The 20358-nt window shown below is 29.7% G+C and overlaps 1 protein-coding gene across 1 annotated transcript in view; it reads left to right on the forward strand.

The window, feature by feature from the left end:
- MS3_00006610 (uncharacterized protein) overlaps positions 1-20358 on the forward strand; it is a gene marked incomplete at both ends in the record, with an annotated part of 48334 nt that overhangs the window by 24736 nt on the left and 3240 nt on the right. Inside the window, one exon of the mRNA XM_035734166.2 lies at positions 3187-6004. Coding sequence (XP_035589090.2) covers positions 3187-6004 — 2818 coding nt within the window. The remainder of the gene's footprint in view (positions 1-3186; positions 6005-20358) is intronic.

Raw genomic sequence — 20358 nt, forward strand, 5'->3', positions numbered from 1 at the left:
ATCTTGAATTCTATAAATGAAAAGTCTTAAACTTTTAATGAAATAATGATTTACTACTGAAAAGTGTTCATTTTGAAATTATCCATTAAAATCTCTAACAAAATCCATTACATTTCAAACTAATCTAATTATCAATTAATAAATACTTATAAAACGAAATGATTTCGTTTCAATTCTACATGTACTAATGATCAATTGATAATGTAATTGTTTGCATTAAATAAATAAATAAAAAAAGATCATTATAGAACAAAGGTCTTTCTCTTTATATAAATTTTATAATCAATCGATAAATATAAACTTTGACTATTAGGCATTTCATTTGTAATTCATTATATCAAGGTACAAATATGAAATCAATTATTCGTATATAATTAATTATCGATTTTATTTTCATTATAATAATCAATCATATATGAGTAACGATTGGTAAAATTTAGTGTAAGGCATTGAATTTCAAGTAATTCAAGTTACTCAATAGTAGTTATCATTCTATAAAATGTAAATGTCATAAAGATTAGGTTATTTGAGACAATGATGAATTGTTGTGATAGTAGGATACCTGATTTTGTGAAACTCGATACTCATCAGTAAGGAATGTCTACGAAATGATTTCAATTGGTAGTATCAATTGAATTTGAACCTGAATCACACAGTGTCCTAATGTTAATAAACATTATCACGGAGCACTTCAGGCAACTATCAACTACTTACAAGATCGAGTTATTTATACATTAATTAATTGTTGAGCGTTAGTCATTTTCTTTTCTAGACTGTAAATGCAATTTCTGGTCTAGATGACTATATGTTATTGTACATTCCGTTCAACATCATTGTATTCTGTTATGTACAGATATCTCTCTATTTATATCGAAAAAGTAAATATATTCAGTAGTTATAAGAATAACGACAGTAATATAACGTAATAATCAGCTACAAATTCATGTAATTAACTTCAAAGTACATATATAATGTAATAAATAAGTAATTGTTTCATGTTTCCCGAGGCACAATAGAAAGAGTATAGCGATTAAACCTACATTCGAGAGATGAAATAATCAGCAACTATAAGTTTTAAGTTATTATTCATCTATTCATATTGTTATTAACATTAAACAATATAATAATACCAGAAGGGGGTTTTGGAGATTTTAGAAATTTCACAGATTGAAATCATGAGTCAGTTGAACCTAGACCACCATGAAAAACCTGGTTGAAGTTAGACATTGACATCATTGGATGCCGGCTCAGTGGTCTAGTTGGTTAAACGCCTGGCGCGGAACTGATAGATCCTGGGTTCAAATCTCGCGGGGTGTGGGATCGTGGATGCGCGCTGCTGAGGAGTCCCACATTAGAACGAAACGGCCGTCCAGTGCTTCCAGGTTTTCCATGATGGTCTAGTTTCAATTCACTCATGATTTCAATCTGTGAAATCTAATAATAATAATAATAATAATGATCTTTTCTTTTTGTTACACCAAAAAAAATTAGATTCTATCGGAAATCAATAAACTGTATAGATTAGTATCACATTTAAAATAAATACATAAATGTTGGTTAAATTGAGAATTAATTAAGATAATTAATTAAATTACTTATAAAAATTGATTTATCAATCTATTTTGTTAATTTCAAATTTGATTTATGTGGATCATTTTTTCTTTCTCTTTAAAATAAATCACTCATTATATATCACCTTTTCCGTTTTCTTTCTCTTTGAGACAAAATATTTGGGTTTTTTTTCCTCATGTAAGTCATTCAATAAGTTTATGATTTTATAATATGTGTAGATATTCTGTTAAGAGATAAATGATCAAGGGGAAGACCTGACAAAACGGTCATCCAATGCTTCCAAGTTTTCAATAATGGTCTAACATCAATTGATTCATGATCTCTTAATAGACCTGATAAACAAGTGGGAAGAGTTAAATAAATCAACAAATATTCTCACTCTTATATACATACACACACACACACACCCGAAAACATATATATATATACACTCGTGTATATAACTATGGTGAATGAGTTAAACAGGATTTGTTATAAATACATTAAACTTATTGATCAAAATGTAACAGAATATTAATATAAAGATTAAACAACATGGGAATAAAATCATCTATTCATGTATATATGTGAAAAAATAATAATAATAATTCTGTTTACATTTAGTTTAAAATATGGGTCAATCTTTTTCTTTGGTTCTTTTGTTCAATTTCCAATGTACAATATTTCTAGTGTATCGAAATTATGTATAGACATTTTCATAAGTAAATTAACAATTCATTTATTAGGAATTTAATTTAATCAGTTTTAACATAAACCATTATTGACAATATTTGTAACAATAATAGAAAGAAAGAAAGAAAGAAAAAAAAAGTGGAGAGAATAGAAAACAGATGAGAATAAAACAAGATAACTACCATTTATGTATAAATAAATTTTAGTGATATCATTTAAAGGTGATTTGAATATTTTGACTGGTTAGTTACTGGCTAGTTAATTGTATAGTGTGATCAGAGTATTTGAACTATTGAGTAGTAGTAGGTTTGAATAATTATTGAATTTAAATAATCTAATAGTATCACACTAATCTTTACATTAGGGTTATCATCTATTGGTTTAATACACTGAGTTATATTTGGTTACTGAATTATCATGATTTAAATCATAAACTGATCTTAGTTAAACCACTATAGAAAACTAAGAAGCATTGAATCTCTGATTCATTATAGTATGAGACTATTCAATAGCAGTGAGCATCCACTATCTTGACACAGGGAATCTAATTCAAGACTTTCTGTTCACGAGAGAACGCTAAACTTCTAAACTGCGAGGTTAAACGCCCTGGATTTCATTTCATGTGGTGGAATCGTGGACATACACTAATGAGGAGTCTCATATTACGGCGGAACAGTTGTCTAGTGCTTCAAGGCCTTCAGTGATGGTTTAACTAAGGTTTTTTCATGAATTTTTCGGTGCCCCTTCACTAAGTGTGGCTGTAGAGACAGACATAAACCAGTTGTACTTCTATAAATAACTTCTAAAGCTGTTGAATCATCATGAAAGTAATTTTTAGAATAACGATCTCTTTTTATGTATTTTCTTAAAAAAAGAAAAACGTTTTCCGCTTCATCAATTTTTTCTTCCTGTTTTCTTCTTATAATTTCCTATTTTTCATAGTTTGCAACAAATGGACATGATGGATGTTGTCTACCAACTGCTTTACTAACACCTGTTATAACACCACCAAATTCATTGAATAAAAAATCAATAATCTTTGGCAATAACTGTTCATCCCATGATGATAGTGAGAATTTTGAGGATGATGAAAATGAAGGAAAAGAAGATGAAGAGAAAAAGGACATATGCATAGAATCTTCGTGTTGTTCATCTTTATACTGTACATCTAGTCCTCCTCCACAGCTTGAAATCAATCCTTCCACTTCAGTGAATATGATAAAAACAACAGCAACTACATCCACTACTATTTGTAAACATGAATACGATAATAAACCGCATCGTGTAATACGTCGAAGTCGTAAACGTCATTCCAGTTGTGAATTATCACTGTTAAATGCAGAGCATAAACGTTGTCATTATGAAGATGATTCAATTGACAAATGGAATTATTCCTATCCATATGTCAATTCAAATTGTTCGCCATGTTACAAAAATCATCTTGTGAATAGTCAACAAGTTATGGTATCTTCTTCGTCATTATCTCATTCTTCTTGTATTCCTATGTTAAATAGTAATACTAATACTACTCTCACTGCACCTAGTAACAGTAAGTCAGTAAAGTTATCGAATTTCTATCGTGACTGTCAGCATCAACAGACACAGAAATCTATTAATTCTGAAGTTGATAATGATTCCGGCTTGTCATCTGGTACGACTACTACAATTAATGACAATCCACAAGTCTATTCACCATTGTCCAATACACCGTTACCAATGAATTTCCCACCTTATCCAGCTTATATGAACCCAGTGTTTTTATCAGCTTTAATGGCTAGTGGTTGTTGGCCGTTTAATTCATTCCCTGGTAATAGTAGTAGTAGTAATAATAGTAGTGGTAATAATACTAATAGTAATAATAGTAATAATATCACCTCAAACCCATTTGATCCATGGCATGCATCCAATATTACTTTAGATTCACTACAACAAACTGCTTCTTTATTTGGCAATAATCAACGATTATTATCAAATTCAAATAATTTCCCGCCGGTTCTATCTCCACCATGTGATGCATCATCAGTTCACCTAAGTAAAAGTCCAAGACATTTAATAGCAGATGAATCAATGTCTAATTTACAAGATTTTAATCAAATCAATTGTCAATTGAACAAATTATCAGGATTCTCATCATTAGCTAATACTTCATGTCTAAATAATAATACTAATCATAATAATATTTCAACAAGTCAAAAGAATCTTTTCAATTATCCACCATTTATTCAACCGTCAAATTTTATAAATGGAGCGTCAACAAATCCGCTTCTATTACAATTAACTAACTGTCCATCATTAACAGATAATAATCAAAATATATTGGCTACAGCTTTATCTGCCTGGTGTACGCAACAAGCAGAAAATATTGGTTTATTTCCATATCATAATTTATCAGGAAAGAATTCATCAATTCCACCATTGTTTACTTCTAATACACATAATACTTCTAATATTACTACTGATAATCATGATAACAAGATTATTAGCAATGATAATGAATGTATTTCTAACAGTCATCGTAATAATAATGATGGGAATAATAGTAGCATCATAACAAATTTATTGAATAATGAAACAAATGAAAGTCAAGAGACAAATGATAATAAACTAAACACCACTTTGTCGAATTCAACTATCCCATTTAACTCGACTCAAACAGATCCAGGCATCTCATCAGCTTCTTCATCATCATCAACGTCGTCATCATCATCATCATGTGTTTCTTCAATTTCATCAGATGAAAATCATTTGAATTCATCGATATTTATAAAAACTTCTCCAAAGTTAAATAATACAAATGATACCATTGGATTATGTTCACGTCCTCCTCGCCCTCCTCCTCTCCCTCTTGCTGCTTCTATTCCACCATCAACAGCCCGTTGTTCTTCAACATCACCATCATCGGCTTCTGAATCAATAGCAATAACAAATTCTACAGTAAATAGATCACCAAGTGTTCAATCAACATTTAATTCTATCTTAAGCACTAATTGTTTAAATTCAAGTCAATCTCAATCAATCACCAATTATCCAGCAACAGTATCAACTGGATCCACATCTTCATTAGCAGCAATGATGACAGCAGCGGCTGTAGCTGCAGCAATGGCTGGTATATGTCGACCTAATTCAGACGTATCCAGGTGTATACCATCTCTGTCAACGTTTTCACAACCTTTATCCTCTTCATCATCATTGTCATTAGCCGGATCAATATCCCCAACAGCAGCGGCAGCAACAGCAGCAACGTCTGCATTTCCAACAGGACTTAATCAAACTTTTCAAAATTTAGATTTGATGAATTTATCATCAAAAGAATTCCATGATGAATTATTCAATCATCATGATATGATGCTTATGAATGGACAACAACATCTGTACAAGAATGCAATACAATCGAAATATTTAAGACAATCACAACAGCTACATCAGTATACACATACCACTAATAGTAATGATAATAATATTAATAGTATAATAGATTATGCAAACGATGGATCAGTCGCCGAAATGGAAGATATTGATGATGAAGTAATTGAAGAGAATGAAATGCCGGGTGATAATGAAGATGATGAAGAATTTACTGAAGAAATGTTATTACATGAACGAATAATTCATAGTAATGATAATAATAACAGTAAAGAATGTAATGGATTAATAGATGAACGTTCAGAAAATGATTTATTATATGGAACGAATAATAAACCAGTTGTTAAGTGTTCAACTGGGTTCAATAATGAAATAGGCAGTACAAGAAACTCAAAAAGTAAGTTATAATATTTTTAATGAACTTATTTATTGACAATATAAGTCTGGTTGTAATGAATTATTATGGATATATATATATATATATATTACTCTAAAATGAAATTGTTGGATATATATTTCATGATTATTTAGATGCCAATATATTACTTAAATTGAACCATGTTCGGTAAGACTAAGTAATGTTCCTTGTAAGAGGTTGTATTTTTCCTTATTTGATGTTAAGGAATGTAACTGATTAATCTATACTAGTTTATATGGATCATGATTAGATTGACAGGATTTTGCCACTTACTAACAATATTTTAAAATTTGTGTCTAACACACAAGCCAGTGACTATCTGGACTCAATAGTTCAATGTATAAGTAAAAAAACACTATTTTCTAATTCGATCTGAAGACCAACATTGGAAAATCATTAATGCATCAACTGAACAAAACGCATGTTCTATATTCGGATGCTAATCAATAACCGACTTTAATAACAAATAATAATATTTTTGAGCTTAAGTTAAGGACCTAAAAGCAAAGAGAAAACGAATGTTAGGCATTCCTTAATTGTACATAGTTTCATATTTTATAGTTATCATTAAGGCTATTTGTAGAGATTGTAGTATTTTTAACAACTGAATTCATGAGTCTATCTAAGCTAAACAGTCACTGAAAATCTGGAATCACTGGATCGTCATTTCGTCCTAGTATGTGACAGAAGTGCGCACCCATGATCATGCACGTGTGGTTAGGACCCAGGACCTTCGGTCTCATGTATGAATACTTACCCTATCGACCACTTTATTTTTTGACATTTGTTTTCAATCTACATCCCTCTTACTGAATATTAATTAATAAATACAAGTTTGAGATAATGTAGAAATTCTGTGCAGTTCAAGTGAATGATTATAATAGAGTTAAGTTATATGAACTTGTTTGTTTAATTGTAAACTTTCTTATTATCCTTCCAGACAGTTCTAAAAATAAACTGCTCAAACGTTCCTTATACTGAACGCTCTATTACTTTAGATGGATTGTAGCATTTAAATAAAAAAAAGCAATAATTTCATTGCTACTGATACTGTTAGCTGGAATGATTATACTTCGATAACTAGTCATTAGATTAGACAGTGGTATTTTTCTAAAATCATTTTTTCATAACAATCAAACTCATACAAATGATAATAATTATTTCTAATTTTAATGTATAGATTGTGTCGAATTCAGCTAACAAATAGTGAAGTTCATAAATAGACAGGATTTGTGATGATTGTAGAGTTTAATAGTTTGTCTCACTGACTAATCTCAGTCAAATAATCATTTAAATCAGGAATAATCTGCGATATGTTTCACTTCAGTATGGGACTCTTTAGAAGTAACACACACTCACAACACCATCACAGGGGACCGAAATCAGGATCGTTGGTGTCGCGCAAAAACATTTAGCCTCCAGACCACCAGCTTCCAATAGTCATCAACTTTGAAAACTCAGTAGTTTCTTTAAATTTCTTTGACTAATAACTCATCGCAAGTAAATAAATATAGTAGCACAATATCGATAATTGGTCGAAGCTAGACATAATACACTATTAGATATTAACTGAATGGGTTATGATTTAATCATTCACAGAGAAATTAAATGTCTTAGATTTAATTCCTAGTGAGATCGTGGATATATAGGTCAAGGGAGTCCTACACTAGGACGAAACAACTATTTAGGACTTCTTAGTTTTCAATAGTTGTCCAAATAAAACCATCTTTTAAATCCAAACTATGATAGTCAACAATCTTCACAAATCACTTGTACAATTACATAATTCATAAAATGCATAATCATTGACAAATATTTATTATGATTACAGTCATCAATAGTAATGACAATTAATAAACTCATATATTGATTACAAAGTATTTAATAAATGTTTATAGATAAATACATAGTTGAACTAAGGTTATGATGATTATTTAAAACTATTTATCTATTTTATCTTGTGCATAGAAACAAACACACACACACGCACGATTTCATAAGGTAACAGTGTAAACAATGTACATTATCTTTCTATCCAACTGATTCAGGTACTTTTCATTTTATCAAAAGTAACTGTGTACAGTTTAATTTTAATCAGTATTTGTGTGTAGTATCTGTTTTTCTATAAACATATATGATATTTATAGTGTTGTTTCCTTTTTTTATTTATTTGAAAAACTCTTTTCAAATAAGTAAACATAACTAAACGTAAACATGCAACTACATGGATTGTATGTACACTATCATATGACCACAAATAAAATACTCAAAAGTGTTTACACACTATAGACTATAGTGATGGTGTGTTTTCCATTTGCTTTGATGATAATTTGGTTGACTAACACAATTCGTTAGTTGGATGATTGAATTAAATAATCTCGAATAAAGTGATTGATATGTTATTCTGTTGAATTATTCATTTATTTATTATAATCCACCTATTATAACTGTCATAGTAACGGTATTTATAATACTATTTGAATAGTATGTTATGATATCTTATCTGAACAAAAAAATATTGGGTCATAGATCCATAGATCCATAAGTATGCAAATATGAATGAGATAAAGCAAAAACCTCGATTAAGGTCATCTTTATCGACCCTCCCTTCATTATTCGGTTGTAATACTTATCCTCTACCCCATTCATTCAACTATACCCCACCCCACCACTTCCTTCGCTTTGTTTATTTACTTTTGTGTATATACAATCCTTTTTAATGGAAAAATGCTGATGTTAAAACACATGCAGCTATGACAACCAAAAACTCATTTTACTCTGTGTAAATATATTTTTTTCAAATGAGTATAAGATGGATAGGTTTAACTGCTTGAAATATGAGACTTGCCAGTCTGTATTTATATATAATATTCATGCAAATTTTTACATACATATCAATGTACGTATATTTGTATATTATTTGCGTGTTTTATGACCACATGACCAGATGCTTGTCAATAATGAGTTGATAGTTTACTCTTAAACTTGTGTCAATCAATCAGGAGTGGTCGATCAGTTTTTTATCTATCCATCTACCTATCTATTCATTAATTCACTCATTCATCTATTCATCCATCACACTATCTATCTAGCAAGTCAATTATCGATCAGATAGGGCTTACAAAATTGGTCGCTATATATTTCTTCTCTCTATCTATCCGATACCCTAACATGACGACGATAATGCAAATTATTTGATGGAAAAATTTGAAAGAGTGACATTGAAATTTATTTAATTGTGTGTATTATATACACACTCATGTATATCATTAGTGTTGTGAATTCAGAAGTGTGTACATAAGTGCTTGTTGTATGTTTGTCTTTTTCAAATGTCATCATACATGTTTGAATCCCTCTTTTCCTACCTGGAAAAAGAACATTTTGTAAAGAAAGAAATGTACAAAGGGGAGTCTTCAATTTATATCCAGTATTCAGTTTTTCGAACCAATGAATTTAAATCTGATTTGAACACACCATGTAAAATAAAAAAAGTGGGGGGATGTAACTAAAATAATAAATAAATAAAATAATTAAGATAAAATGGAAATGACAAAGGGTAAATGTGACTGTATGATTGAACGAAAAATGAAACAAAGAGGCATTAGAAAAGTTGTCTAGTCCACACATTTTCAACATATACATAACACACAATCTTATATATATTGTCACCTGTGTTATTTTCAGAAAAAGAATTAATTATAACAAATATGTAACCGAATGTTTAAAAAATTTTTGGTCGACTATGCTTTTGCCCTCCTTCTGCTCTTACCTATTTTCAAGCTTAACCACAGAATTTTTTTGTCGTAAGCTTTGAGTTTTATACCGATCAAATCCCCAAAGGTATGCGCGTGTGTATTGATTAAAATCTGGTGAACAAAAAATGAATGACATTGACCGGTTCTAAGCAAATTTACCTTTCTTATAATTATTTACTAATCCTTTTTTATCAGAAGGGGTTTGTGGAGATTTTAGAAATTTTCACAGATTGAAATCATGAGTCAGTTGAAGCTAGACAACAATCGAAAACCTGGAAGCACTGGACGGCCGTTTCGTCCTAGTATGGGACTCCTCAGCAGTGCGCATCCACGATCCCGCACCCCACGGGATTCGAACCCAGGACCTACCGGCTTCGCGCGCGAGCGCTTAACCACCGTTGGATGTCGGCTCAGTGGACTCATTCCGAAATGGATATTAATATCTTTGCATAAGATCTTATTGATAAAATTAGGTATTAAATTGAATCAACTGACGAATATTTTTCAATATTGACTAATTCATAATAAAGTATATTTGATGTCATCGATAAGTAATTATTACAACTTGATTAATTCTATGGATCATGGTTTCTATTGAGATATTAATAAGTAAAATTTCTTTAAGATTATTTCATGATTAGTAAAACCAATACTGATTAAAATACAAAAAATTATTATTATTTTATATTTATTCAGAGAACTGCATCGATAATTAATAGATCAAACAACTAAACCATTATGTACAATATTCCAACAAAATTTGATATTTAGTTCTGTCAAGGGAAATACAATGATCTAAGTGAAGATGTATATTAATGGAAATATTCACATCTCAAATTATTTACTATAGATTTATTTATCAATTAGTAAAGATGAATAAGAATTATGTAATATGCACCGTTAGCTGTATTTATCTGGGCTACCAGCTCCTGCCATCTAGATATTTTTAAAAGTTATCTGTTTCCTTGTTTGTTTTAACACATTATTATGTCATTTGAGTGCACAACCTATTCAGGGGCGTTTATGAAAGGTTTACGACATTTCACTGTACAGGTTACAAAAAGGTACAATCAGCGACATCATGGTGGCTGGTAATATACATTGAAAAGAATGAACACTATTCAGATGTTGATTACCTAACTGTTAACATCTAACTGGCAATCACTCAATATTTATCGTCAGAATCAATCAAGAAATAAGAAAAGGAAATTTATTGAAATACTTTGTGCTGAGAATTCTATATTTTACCAAAAAAATATGATATTGAATAAAACTAGTAATAATAATAATAATAATAGTAGTAATAAACTATAATTTTCTCAATATTAGATAATTTTAAATTTATGAAAGTTAATAACTAAATAGAGATTCATGTATTTGACTTTAAGTTGCATTTGGCGGTACTACTCAGTTTGTTCTAAATAATTTAGAAGTTTTCGGGATTTGAATACTGGATGGTTCAACTATTATCACACTAAAAGGTAAATGTTATATAATGTTGTCTTTATTTTCCTATTTTCAGTATGAACTGAATGTATTTCACTTTTAATCAGTCAAGTACAACTTTAAACGTTTCATTTTTAATAGTTGAATTCATTAGTCTATCTAAACTAGACCATTATTGAAAACCTAGAAGCACTAGACGAAACGGCCGTTCAGCCGTTTCATTGATTTGCATTTATTTATTTATTTTTGAACAGGTTATCATTTATATGAAACAATTCATTGACTGAATAAATGGGACTAAACTGAAAAGTTACAAATAATCTCTTTGTTGTTTTTTCTTCATCGTCTCATAATATTTTGTAATTTGATCTGTTAATTGAAAAAGTTTACCTAACAAAATATAAAGTGAAAATAACTGACTATGTTTATTATAATAATCTGATTGTTTCTATGTCTATGTTCATGTGTATATGGTGTAATACTATTGATTTTTAATAATTCCTTCCCTTTTACTATTCATAACATGACAATAAATGAATTAGTCAATGAATTAGACATATCTCCTACTGATATTACTAATCATAATTTTTCTTTCTATCACTATGTCTCTCTCATTCACTACTCATTTATAAGATATCCTAGTGAGAATTTGATTAAGTTCTTCTTTTTTTTCTTATCTTTTCATGTTGTTGTTTTATATGTGGTAAAATATTTTAATTATTTTAAACATTGTACAAAAATCATTGACATACAATAGATTAGACTCTATAACAAAGAATATCAAATTAGTTTTGTGTCAATATTTTTTTATCAGAAGGGGTTTTGTGGAGATTTTAGTAAATTCAATGGTTAAAATCATGAGTCAATTGAAACTAGACCACCATGGAAAACCTGGAAGCACTGAACCGCCGTTTCTTCCTGGTACGAAAATCCTCAGCATCTTCAGTTGACCCATGATTTCAACTATTGAAATTACTAAAATCTCCACAAAACCCCTTCTAATCATAATCATCTACTCACTAGTAACTGACATCAAGAAGCATTTCCTGGAATTCTAGTGACAAGCAGTGACAAGTGGAGTTCAACCAGGTCTATTGTGAGATATCGACTCACTGAAGGTAATGGTGTACGTTGGTGCAATTTCGTGGATTAGTTGAAGTTACACATTAACGCCGTTGGATACCAACAGGCTCAGTGGTCTAATGGTTAGGTGCTAGCGCACGAGGCTGATAAGTGCTGGGTTCGAATCTCTTGAAGGGAGGGTAGCATCATGGATGCTGTGGAGTCCCATACTAGGTCGGAAAGGCCTTCCAGTGCTTCCAGGTTTTCGATGGTTGTCTAACTTCAATTGACTCATGATTTCAACTATCAATATTTTTTCTCGCAAAAAACAAAACAAAAATAAAAACTTATGATTAGATCGACAATTATGCACCACATTTTCTTTTGTAAACGTATTAACTCTGTAATATTAATATATTTTTTAAATAGAAAGAAAATAATAGTTTTATCATGAACATATCATTAAAAATGAATACAATCGTTAACTGTCCCCTCTTATCGAAGGGGATAAAAATCAAGAATAAAATACCAATACAATATATTTATTAATTTGTTATTCCTGTGGTGCCAGTTATATAGTATGTACAATTCGTCAAGTCTATCATTGTATATTATAACACCACCCATCTTGGTTGAAAAAAGGATAAGTAAAAGCGATTAAGAATTCTATTCTCGCTCATTTGATGGATACATATCGTCAAGTACACTTGAATAAAGCTTTTTTTCTGCCAAATTTACCATGTGGTTTATAGATTCGTCTTTTGTAAAGTGCTGAATCCATCAATAATCCATGTCTAAAAACTAAACGTTTACATCTAAAAGAGGTTTGTACAATCACTCCCGCTACCTTGACTATCGATATATGAGTGAACTTCTAACTAAACTTTGAAGAAACCCTTTCCTTCAAAAATATTTAAACTACTTTCTAATAACTTCCGTTTTTTTGTATTTTACATATTCTTAACATTAGTCCCTTGATTCTTACATAACTACTAATAATCTTGACCTTTCATCAAAAGATGTAAATCAGTTAAATTTGAAATAGCTTCTATAAATGTATGTGTCATATACAATCGTGTTTCATAGATGATAACACTGTAGTGCATTATTCATGTAATACATTCAATATTTGACTAGTCTTACAGGGGAAGGTTTTATTATGGCAAAAATTTTCAAGCTTAGTATTTACGATTTGTAAATGACATATTAAATATGTTTTGATGTAATTTTATTGTAGAATTAACATGAGAATTGTCACTTATCCAATATTTCTCTTCCGTTTATTTTAACTCAGCTCAACGGTTTATTCATTACAGTTTTATAATATTTACTATATTCAATGATAAATGAATAATTAAATTTTATGTGAAAAACAATCACTATTTAGTCGAATTTTTCTTGTTACTCTAGATCAATGTAACTAACTGACTGAATTTCTACATTGAATAGATTATTTTCATTTTTTTTCCACTTTGTTTTATTTGAATTCTGATATACATTGGCGCCTAATTTGTTTTCTATCTAATTCATTGTGCTCTGTATTGAGGATAATACGTGATTATATATATATATATATATATATATATATATATATATATATATATATATATATATATATATACATAGTTGCATTGTACTTTTGTTACAATTTAATCAGGTATTTTTGCATACATATGTGTATATATTTATTTGTTTGTTTACGTATTTGTACAATGTGAATGTTTGTATTTATTTAGGAAATCACATGTAAATAATAAGAGCACATACAAACTGTGCGGATGTGGTTCCAATACAAAAGTTAGATTGATTAATCTATTTGTCCATTATACAGTCAAGAAATTATAAGGTTTTTGAGCTGCAAACTGTCTTCGTGAATATAGTGGATATATATATATATATATATATATATATATATATATATATAGGTAGCCAAGGTCAACTTTGTGAAATTCTAACTGAGGCGCCTTTCAAATGATGTATATCACGTTTTCTCTCCAATATTTATCGCTAAATTCACTATTATTTTTATTGTATTTTCAGTCGTCTTCTGGATAACCATAAATATTATCGGCTATTATTGGGATAAATCTATTAATATAGATTTATCTATTTCTTGTTATTATTTCCCAGGAAAAAATATTCGTTCACATACACGAACACCTTACAGATACAGAGATGTACATCAAGCCAGTACATGAAAATGTACACATATGTATATATTTATGCACATTAAGACGAAAAAATCCTTTGATCAGTGAATAAAATGATTATGAGTTTCATTTCTGCCTATTTGAAATGACGTTACTTCGGTTATTGGGTGTATATGTTATTGCTTAATATGTGTGTTTACACCACCATTTTGCATATGTAAGCTCCCATCTTTAGATACATGACGTATGAATAAAAGAGTAATAACGTATAAATCACAAAATAACCGTATATATACATATATAAATTAGCTCAGTCAAATACTAGGGTTAACATACGAGCAACTGTTTGTTCATGAAATATAAACCAGTATATCGTTTTGTATAGATAGTAGAATTTCAATGCCTTAAATCAGAAACTGATCTTAGCTATACCATCATTGAAAATTAAGAAACACTATGCAGATCTTTTACTCCAGTATGACGGTTCTTAGCAATGTACACCCATGACACCACCAGGAGGGATCGAACTCAAGACATATGGCCTCACACTCGAACCACTGAGCAGGTATCCAATGGAGTACTTGTCTAGTATCAACCAATTCCTGATACTGTGTAAGAATCTTCCATTGTATGATGCTGACACGTTTGAACTCCACCAGTGACGATTTCTCTTTAAAACACCTTGAATTGTAGTGTGAAGTACGAAAATTCTATAATATCCACAAAGCCCTGTACTAATAATAATCACGTGTTTACCAGTGACCATAAACTATAAACTATAGTTTTTGGAGTCCTCGTGAAAAACAGTGAATAATAAGATTCAACCATTTCAAGTATGAGGCTATTATACACCACAAGCAGTAGAATTGGTGGTATAATATCGAGAATTGATTGAGATTATACATATACACCATTGAAGATATGCTCAGTGGTCTGGAGATTAAGAGTTCGAGTGTGAGGCCATATGTTTTGAGTTCGATCCCTTCTGGGGGTATCATGGATGTGCACTGCTAAGAATCCTCATACTGGAGTGAAAGAACTGTTCAGTGTTTCACGGTTTTCAATGGTGGTTTAACTAAATTCAGTTCGTAGTCTAAACTATAGAAATGTAATTGTAATAATCTAAAATTCTAATCATTAGTTTGTTTGGCTTTGGTTTAGATCTTTTTTGTCTCCCCTTGCTTCCACCTTTATTAGCTTATTCATTGACATATCCTTCTCATAGTTAATAATTATTATACACACTCATGCATTCACCATGGTTAGATAACATTTTTGTTACAGTATTCTGTAGTAAACAGTTTTAGCAAGATGGAATTTATTAAAGACAAAAAACATCATATTAGTATAAATTATCTTAGTTTCCTTTACGTGGTCATCACACATTCAGTCGGTCAGTTAATAAATCAATCAATGCTAAATTCATTAAATCAAATCAAAATTGATTTGTATATTTATCATTTTTGACAGTAGGAGACCAACAAACACAAAAAACTGAACAAATATTAAAGAGCATAATTGTTATCAGAATTCTGAAGTATTATTCAATGAATTCATTGATATGCTCTGATGAAGATAATGGTAAAATGGAACGAAACATATTCATATAAATTCGGCGTTTCTTCATACTTATAACACTTTTAAATATTGACAAATCAACAAACTAAGTCATGAATATGTGGGAAATTCAAGTGATATTTTCTTATTAGATCATTTGCTCCATGTCGTTTTTCTAGTTAGAAAATCTAATTATTATTGTTATCATTACGTAGTATGTAATAAGTGAAATAATTACCAAAATTCGTATACATGCAAAAGGTTGGTTTATCAATGAATACCTATGACATCACACTTGTAATCTCCGATCCACTTCTTCCTCCATGGACTTATGCATTTATTAAACTACAGTGAATACAACTGTAAAACTTTAGTAAATGATTTCGTCCGAATGGAAATATTTCATCGTTCAATTCTTTTCATCTTTATATTGTGCTTTTTCACAGTCGAATTCACTAATCAATTTAATCTAAACTATCGTTGAAAACTTAAAAGCATTGAACAGCCATCATGAATCCCACTGTGAAGATACTACACTCTTCGCAAATCCTCATATTCTTCTTTTCTTTAATTGCTTTATGAAATGAAAAATACTTTTAATAGACTTTTGAAGCTAATGAAAAAGAGAAATTTATAGTAGAAAATTGTTTGTTTACATTTTATTGGTTTCTAAAAAAAAACAGTCAGCTTGTTCTATCAAGTACTTTTAATTTATATTTATCTCATTATAGTATGTTGACTTTTTTTGTTGAAGTTAAGATACACATTCAAAAGTTTAATTGGATAAGATGATAATAATAATAATTGACTATTTTAAGTAAATAACTAATAATTTTAATTATGCAATTATGTAATACAAAGTAGTCAATAAATCAGAAGGGGTTTTGTGGAGATTTTAGTAGTTTTATACTTGAATTCATGAGTTAATTGAAGCTAGACCGCCATGGAAAACCTGGAAGCACTGGACGGCCATTTCGTCCTAGTATGGGACTCTTCAGTAAGTTTTCCATGATGATCTAGCTTCAATTAACTCATGAATTCAACTATAATCAATAAATGATCTACGTTTGCAGTTCAAATTTAGATCTGATTTTTTCATCAATTTAAGCACAGTTTATTTAAACTACACTACTCTGAATGATAACGTAATAAATGAAATAGTTATCTCGTTGATATTGATAATTGAATATCTTCAATAGTCAATGAGCTGATGATACATAAAATATTGTTTATACTATAATCGTGTTACAGTTACTTAAGAATTTTAAATAATAAATCTATTTTGAATTCAATTTTAGATTCTTTTGTAAGAATTTTGTTATAAGCTGAATTGATTTCTTATCATCAGTTGTTATTAACCGAAGAATCATTCAAAACCATAAATTATTAGACAATTATATTTATTATTGGTGAATAGTTCTCATAAGTGTTCCCCTATTAACAGATTAAAGAAAGTATAAATAATCAACTCAAAGTGACTAATTTCATTTTAAACTACTTATACTCTTGATGAGTAGTGTATTCTGTCTGTTTATTTAATATAATGATTATTGTATAACGTAAATAGCAATTAGCATTATCATTGTGATAGTTATTGTTGTCATGTTATTTAATTATTAAATAATGATTAAATTGTGTACCAACCTGTAAATGTTCTCTGTTGTTAAAAAAACACATACAAACAAATATACATAGTAATATGTAAATCTTTTATATTCAATGTATCAATATATGTTAGTTACAATTTCTCCCAGCTATAATTATGCATAATTCTCTCCTTACATTTTTTTCTCTATTTGTAAGTGTACATGTAATACAATGTTATTTTGTAGTGTTAGAAAATTTTTTGTTTTTGTGTGTTTTGTTATTTTGTTACGCTTTCTATGAAAACCTGACTACATCAATGACTTTTCATGTCAGATATATGTCAATCAGATGTTACTTTATATGTATGTGTACATGTATATGTCTGAATAAGTGAACAATTTTCTTACTGCGAATTATAGAAACACTTATATTCATGTATTTACACTTGTACATAATAGATTGATGGATAGATAGATAAATAGATTGGATTACTTGTAACATTAACTATCTATCTATTCAATAATTCTGTTGCTTTCCTTTATTAATTTCCTAATAAAATATATCACATTGTTTTCTGTTTTTGATTCACTCAATCACTTTTGGTGAGTGTTTATTGCGACTATTGTTCTTCTATTTTGTTTTCATGTTTTTGTTGTCACTAATAGTAATAATAGTAGTACCAATAGTGATAAGATTACAACTATCATTATTGTCATCATGTTCGTGCTACTAACTATTCTTCTCAATGTGTTGTAATTTTTGTTCTCTCTTATGTTATCGTGTTACTTCAATGATTTTTCATTCTTTTTTGTTAAATGATATACTAAATTGCATTGAAATATCCTTACTATTTATATACGTTGTTGCAGTGAGCTAGTCACTTTTAGCTTCTACTATCCCATTCAGTCAAAATCAGTCGATCAATCATTCATCCATTTACTTATTCATTCATCCAATCTTCCTTCTATTTGTTGTCCTCTCTCTCATTTCCTTCTTCACAGAACTATATAATGTCAGTGTGAAAGACATAAGATTGAAAGAGAGAGAGAGAGAGAAACAGGGTATTCCACCACCTAATAAAAGTTAAACAGAATGCATGACCATATTTATCATGGATGTACGTTATCATATCCATTTTTTTAAACGAATGAGCACATACACAAATACATACATACAAACTCATGTACAAATTATCCATCTCTTTCCATCAATCAATCAGTCAGTCATTTAAGTTAGTGTGTCTATCAGTTACACATGTAAGTACATACATATTCACTGAAGGGATAATATTTTTCCTGTCAATCAAAAATGTCGTTAAAAATCACCTATAAAATCCCCATGCTGACTGTAATATGTATGTATACATAAATGTGTATACAACTCAATAAAGTTCAGACAACTGCCTACCTGCCTATCTGCCTGCCAAATGTCCTAAAAAAAAATAATTGTCTATGAATACTGAACTAAGAGATGCCACCCAAAACTATTTTCAACAATCTATACTAATAAAAGTATCTGTCTGTCATAAGGGATATATATGTATATATATACATATACATAAGTAGGTTAGATTATTTACTGATTGACAGAGTTAAGTTGTTTACATTGTTCAGCTAGTCAGTTGTTTAGTCAATCAATCAGTAATTTGATGTATAAAAGGAAGGGTAAAATAGAATGACACTTTTTTAAAATATATTGATGATGGTGATAAACAAATAGTGTTAAAACTTGAGAAAAAATGTCTATTTTTCAAACTATCCATATGATTATTATAGTTTGTTGTTATTTGATATTGTTTACAATGAATTATTTATAAGATTTATTTTAATAAATATTAAATAATATTTAAATGGTAAAACAAAAACTTTAAAGAAATGTAGTTAAGAGAAAACAAGATGTTTTTATTTTTCTAATGTGTTCATCATAGAATATAAACAATTTGAAAATTGATCTTGAATGAACTATGTTATAAGATGAAATAATTATTAGTATTTGATCAATAACCAAATGATAATCATCTGCCCACTAGTGACTGACATCAAGAGACATTTCCTGGAGTTCTAGTGACAAGCAATGACAAGTGGAGTTCAACTGGGTTTGTTGTGAGATATCAACTCACTGAAGATAATGGTGTACGTTTGCGCAATTTCGTGGATTAGTTGAAGTTAGACATTAACACCATTGGATGCCAACAGGCTCGGTGATCTAATGGTTAGGCGCTCGTGTGTGAGACTGATATGTGCTGGGTTCGAATCTCTTGAGGGGAGGGCGGTATCATGGATGCTGTGGAGTCCCATACTGGGACGAAGCTGCCGTCCAGTTCTTCCAGGTTTTCGATGGTTGTCTAGCTTCAATTGACTCAGGATTCCAACTATTGAAATGATAATAGTCAATAATTAAATACGATATATCATAAGTTTTTTAAAAATTGCGATTCATTATTATTCAATTGAATATATATTAGAAAGTAACTAGAATTTTGTAATTTGCATTAGGGACTAATCTAAGTTAGGTAACCATTGAAAACCAGGAAGCATTGAACATTTGTTTTGATTTAGTATAGAGTCTTTAGCAGTAAGCATCACATATTATATTTTGTAAGCTAGTTACCTTAAGCAGATTGTAGTTTGTTATTTCAAATACAGCTGTCTGAAAGTATTAGTCAGTTCTAATTGATTTCTAAATCGGAATATATAGATCATCGTATACTTTGATTTTGTTCACGTTACTTTTGGATTGCATGCTCTGCCAAGGGTGATGGGTTAGCGGTTGACCT

This window comes from Schistosoma haematobium, chromosome 2 (assembly GCF_000699445.3).
Source record: "Schistosoma haematobium chromosome 2, whole genome shotgun sequence".
Classification (NCBI taxonomy): Eukaryota; Metazoa; Platyhelminthes; class Trematoda; order Strigeidida; family Schistosomatidae; genus Schistosoma; species Schistosoma haematobium.